Below are 5,353 nucleotides of genomic sequence, written 5' to 3' on the forward strand. Positions count from 1 at the left end.
GTGTTTTCCTGATTCTTCCTGCTTGCAGGCTGAAACCTCTGCGGTACCGTTTGGCTGTCTGCCTCTTTGACTGGCTGCTGATCCTGCTGGACTTCTTGTTTCCCTTCCTCGGCCCGTCCCTCACCGTCTCTGCTTGCTACTTCATAGCCAAGTCCCTGCTCTTCCTGTCCGTCTTGTCTTACTGCGGTGTCCGCGTCCTGCTCGTCCTGAAGCAGCCGGGTCCGGGCGACAGCTCCCGCAGCGTTGAGAGCTGGAGCGCCATGAAGAGGAAGGCCTTCAAGGTGATCGTCATCACCCTGGGGTTCAACAGCGCCACCCAGCTGCTGCAGATCCTCATGCTGGGCCCAACCGTCCTCACCGCGTCTCTGCTTCTCATTCTGCAGCTCACGTTGTTCAGCCTCTTCATCAGCATCATCAGCAGCTTCATCACTCCTCTGCTGTTCCTGCACAGAGCCGGAAAGCTGCCCTGCATCAACTTCTAGCTGTTGCAGAGCCAGTTAAGGTTCCTGCCGCAGCCCGAGTCGTGGACAAACAACCTGTTCACAAACAAAACAGTACATTTCCCCAGAAACCTGATTCATCCTTCCCAATGATCCGTGACTGTTTATTTGGGAATACTAATCATTCCCATATTCCCTGTTTTCAGGCCTCTTCACTTGGGAACTTGTGATGAGTGCCTAGAGACTAACCTTAGCTTTTACTGAGCCTCGAGGGCTCCTGTAGATTCGTCCCTGAGCAGCTGAACGTTAGACTCCTGGTTCCTGTTGAAACGAGAAAATTCCCTTTGAAAGCCTTTAACCCTTTAACTGCCACCCAGAAGCACCAGCAGAGGACGTTAAAGGGTTAACTAACCCAGGCTCTACATCACTTCCTGTTATGACGGCTGTGACTCAGACCGATAAACGCATCACTTCCTGATGATGTTGGACTCTGGACGCCGTCGTCTGAAGGAGACGGAGATTCCAAACAGATGAACTTTAACCCCCGACCCGGTAATCCCCAGTCCCACTGGTCCCGGTACTGCCAGTGTGAGATGGAGTGAAGGAACTGGTGGAACCGGGTCCAGTTCCTCTGGATGAGTCTCTCAGACCTGTCATGTTGAAAGTCGTCTCCGTTCTCCAGAGAGATGCTTGTCTAAGGACAAGAGCAGCGCCCCCATCAGGTGTGTGTAGTCACTGCAGGCCACCGTAGCGCCCGGAGCCTCCATGTTGAGGTTCTGTTCTCAGAGCCGGACCGGGTCGGACATCAGGACCAGAACCTTCTGGACATTTGGACGTCGGTTCCAGGAGCATTCAGAGCTAATCTGACTTTAGAGTGAGGAAAACATTTCCTCCTCTTCCTCCTCCAGCTGATTTATGGCCTGATCAGTTGGTTCCGTTAAAAAGAGGCGTTCTGGACGGATCAGAACCAGAACCACTCGTTGATGAATCGTCAGTCGCAGCCAAGCTGCAGAGACAAACTGTGCAAACATTCAGCGAGACGGGAGCTAATGGGACGTGATTAATGCAAGTCCAGGTCCAACGGGGTCCATGTTGCTGTCAGAACAAACGGGTCGGGTCGCGATTAATGAGGTCAGCCCGGCAGCTGAGTCTTCCTCCAGATGCTGCTGGATACCGGTCCGGTCTCAGCAGGAACTCTGGCTGCAGAGCCGAGGCCCGGTCAGCGGCCCGGATCAGAACCAGGGCCTCCGTTGGTTCCTTCTGTTCGTCTCAGGACAGAAATGTTGGGTTCTGCTGACCCAAAGCGTCTTTCCTGGACAAAACGAATATTCAGCAGGAATACTCCAGAAACCGTTCAGCTGAACCGGGTCACTGCTTCCTGTCCAAGACCCGGTTCTGTGAAGCTTCACCGGGTCATGGCTGGACCCAAATTACATGACCTCTTTTCCTGTAGTTGTCGTGGTGATTTTACCTCAGGTAAGATCAGCCTGACAGATAAAACAGGCAGAGGAAAATGAGGAAGAGGAGGGAAGGAGGAAGAGGAGGCGCGTGGCCCAGAACCACAGAGCGGTTCTGCTTTGATCAGCCCACTAACCGCCCAAAGACCGTCTCTGGTTCTGGTTTGCTGGGCCTTGTTTCCAGCTTGATTTCCCAGTTCCTTAACTGGAGTCCAACGTGTCCTTCGGGACGCTGGACGATTGGACCAAACGTCCTGACAGCGTCTGCAGACCATCCAGACCGTCACCATGTCCCCGACCCAGGATCTAATCCTGACCCACAGTACAGCTGACCCAATTACTGCCAGAACCAGAACCACTTTAACCTGAAGTGCAAATAAAAGTCAGAACGAGACTATTGAGCTAACAGCCAAGCTAACCTGACTGCTAACTTTGAAAACATGTATCGCTCTTAGCTTCTCCTATGTTGTTTTTCATTTTTAAATGTTGTGCTCATTTTCTTGGATGTTTTGTAAACTTCCAGTTAAATAAAGTTCATATTCTGTGCAGAAGCCAAATTACACTAAATGTTTGTGTAGCACTTTAGTGTTTGTAAAATTCGGCTCCCATTTAAAGCAGAACTTACAAATACACACAAGGGGGTTACGTCACAGGCATCAGGCAAAATATGTTTCACCAGTTAAATGGAGAAGTAAATAAATAGCCAAACACTCAAATATGAAATCATGTTGACCTTTTGCAACAATAATTTATTACGAAAAACACGAACTAAGAAAATAATAATAGTTATCCTGATAAATAAATCAGTAACCAAAACTCTCAAAATAAATTTAGGATAGTTTTAATCCACTTAGTTCATGCTAGTAAAGAAACTCAAATGGTTAAATGTCCAAATCTTCTTGATCCTTTTTAATACGAATATTGTCCAGAAACGAGTTCCATATCCTGGGAGAATTTCTCCTTTTTAATCCAAAGTCTCAATCCAAAACCAAAAATCCCCAAGCGTCAAAAACCTCCCCCCAACAAATGAGAAAAAGGAGTGGTACCACCAAAAATCCCCAAAAAGAAACGTAAAGTCCAGATCTCACCGGGAATGTCTTTCTTTCCCCCCCGGTGGCGTCCTCCTGCACCTGGCGGCGTTTCCTGTGCACAAGCTCCAATCCAGCTCCTAAAGCGCCCGATCCGCGGCGCTGGGGCGAACTTTCATTTTCCGTTTTACCTCCTTTCTTTGCTTTATTATTTGTTCTAATCGTTCAATTAATTCAAGTCTCCCGCTGCCCGGATCTGACGGTGAGCGTCTTCCACTCTGATTGCACCGACGCCCCTTTTTATACACTAAATCTCAGCCACACCTAAAAATCAGCATGACCTGCCCAACAATCAGTTTTAAAAGTGGAAACTCCGAATAATTTTACAAAGAAATAACAGCAACTGTTATACCCATCAGATGATACATTTTCTCTTCAATGTATTTTACACAGGAAAAACAAAGTGGTTATGTTACAAGTTTCCATTAATTAGCATGTTGGTATGGTGATTTAGCATTAGCCTCTGCTAAATATGACATTTATGTAGCCCCTTAGCATTAGCTTCCAGTAAATACCATGTTGGTGTTTTGCTTTAGCGTTAGCTAACGCTCATGTAGCGTTTAAACTCGGAATAGAACCAGCAAAATACCTCTAAACGGGTCCAAACCAGGTTCAACTTCACAAGCCGGGCCAAATAAAATCTCTAACACCAGTTTATTTTTACTGGGAGCCAGAACCGGGCCTGGTATCAGAACCAAGCAGGTCTGAAACCAGTTCAGAAAACCTTCAGCTTCCAATGAATAAACCAGTTTAGATCTCTGTGGTCAGAGTTTACACAGTCAGGTCCAGAACTACGACCAGTTTCAGAACCAGAGTCAAACGAGTCCAACCCAACTTCAGGAGGTCTCCAGAACCTACGCTAATCAGAACCACCAACTGGTCCAACGGGTCAGAATGAGAAGAGTGATAATGATTGTCAGTGTTTAAGAGACCGACCCGGTATTGATGGACTGACCCGGTAGAGCACAGGTGTCAGACTCCAGTCCTGGAGAGCCGCTGCCCTGCAACCTTTAGATGAGCCTCTGCTGCACCACCTGAACAGAACAATTAGGTCATTAAGGCTCTGGAGACCTGATCTACACCAGGAGGAGGTGATGAAGCCGTTTCATTCCAGTGTTTTGTACCTGTGGCACATCTTAAACCTGCAGGACAGCGGAGGGCTGGAGTTTGACACCCTGCTGTAGGGGAACCAGAGCTAAGCTGTTTCGCTTCATTTCTCAGTTCATCAGATTAAAAACCCACTGAGTGGAAAATAAAACGATGTTTCTGACCGCTGGGTGTGTGTGTGTGAGTGTGCGAGCATATGGAGGTAATGATGTCCTGCGTCACAAACAGATAGAGTTACTCACACACACATGCTTGCAATCATATTGCTCCATGTATAAACAGACAGAGAGGATGTGGGCGGGGCCTGTTGCCATGGAGACTCGGTTCCATCATCATCAAACATCTTCAGATTTATGAGGCGCCCGGAGCTGCAGGAGCAGTCAGTTCGGTGTCTCCATGGTGCCGGTTGTTGGCCACAGCTCCAAAACTTCAGACATTTCCCATGTTTTAATATTTTCAGACAAAAAATCTGTAAAACCATTTTAATCAACTGTTTTTCTCCTCCAATCCTGTAAATATGTTGGTTTAAAAAAATACTAAGATCAAAAACTGGCTGGTCTGACTGTTTTTTAAATGACAGATAAGAGTTCTTCACTGATTGGCTGGTTGCTGCATTTTTTCCTGCGTTTTGATTGGTCCAGCACAGGAAGCCGTTTCAAACACAAAGGAAGTTAATTTCTTAATATTCTGGAATATTTTCTGATGTTTATTGGTGATTTAATTAACAGCTGACTCATTTTATTCAATCTCTCCAGGTTTTAGATTCTGTGGTCACAGAAAGTCAAACAAAATCTACAGATTCATGTATTAGCATAATTGTGAGATTATGCTAATCTTCCTCAAAAATGATCAAAAACTTTTAAGTGATGCTAACTCCCACCAGCAGGTGGCAGAATGTCTGACTTCTACTCAGCCTGACCTAAAGTTGTAGTCTGTGATCGATGCGGCGAGTTGAGATGAGATTGAGCTGTTTAAGTTCTTTAAAGATGTTCATGAGTTCAATATAATGAGAGAAAAGTTTGATGCAGATATTTATAACGTAGAGCAACAGAGTGACTTAGTCAGTAGTGAAGAAAACCAAACTAGAAGAGAAAGATTGAAATAAATTATGAAAGCAGGATAATAAAACATGCAGGATGTAAACGGATATTTGTGCAGAAAAACAGACTGAAAACTAAATAGCAAACTTCCTGTAAGTTCCTGCAGCTGTAGCGCCAGTTCTACATCACCCAGTTCTACATCACCCAGTTCTACATCACCC

At 46.1% G+C, this 5,353-nt stretch overlaps 2 protein-coding genes across 3 annotated transcripts in view; both read left to right on the forward strand.

Annotated features, from left to right (window-relative positions):
• The window catches only part of LOC107833543 (chemokine XC receptor 1-like), a 4,850-nt gene extending 2,396 nt beyond the window's left edge, over nt 1–2,454 (forward strand). Inside the window, exon 2 of the mRNA XM_016663141.1 lies at nt 29–2,454. Coding sequence (XP_016518627.1) covers nt 29–482 — 454 coding nt within the window. The 3' untranslated portion in view covers nt 483–2,454. The remainder of the gene's footprint in view (nt 1–28) is intronic.
• Nucleotides 1–5,353, forward strand: part of sugct (succinyl-CoA:glutarate-CoA transferase) — a 40,225-nt gene that overhangs the window by 26,645 nt on the left and 8,227 nt on the right. The gene's annotated exons all lie outside the window — the stretch shown is intronic.

This window comes from Poecilia formosa, unplaced genomic scaffold (assembly GCF_000485575.1).
Source record: "Poecilia formosa unplaced genomic scaffold, Poecilia_formosa-5.1.2 Scaffold404, whole genome shotgun sequence".
Classification (NCBI taxonomy): domain Eukaryota; kingdom Metazoa; phylum Chordata; class Actinopteri; order Cyprinodontiformes; family Poeciliidae; genus Poecilia; species Poecilia formosa.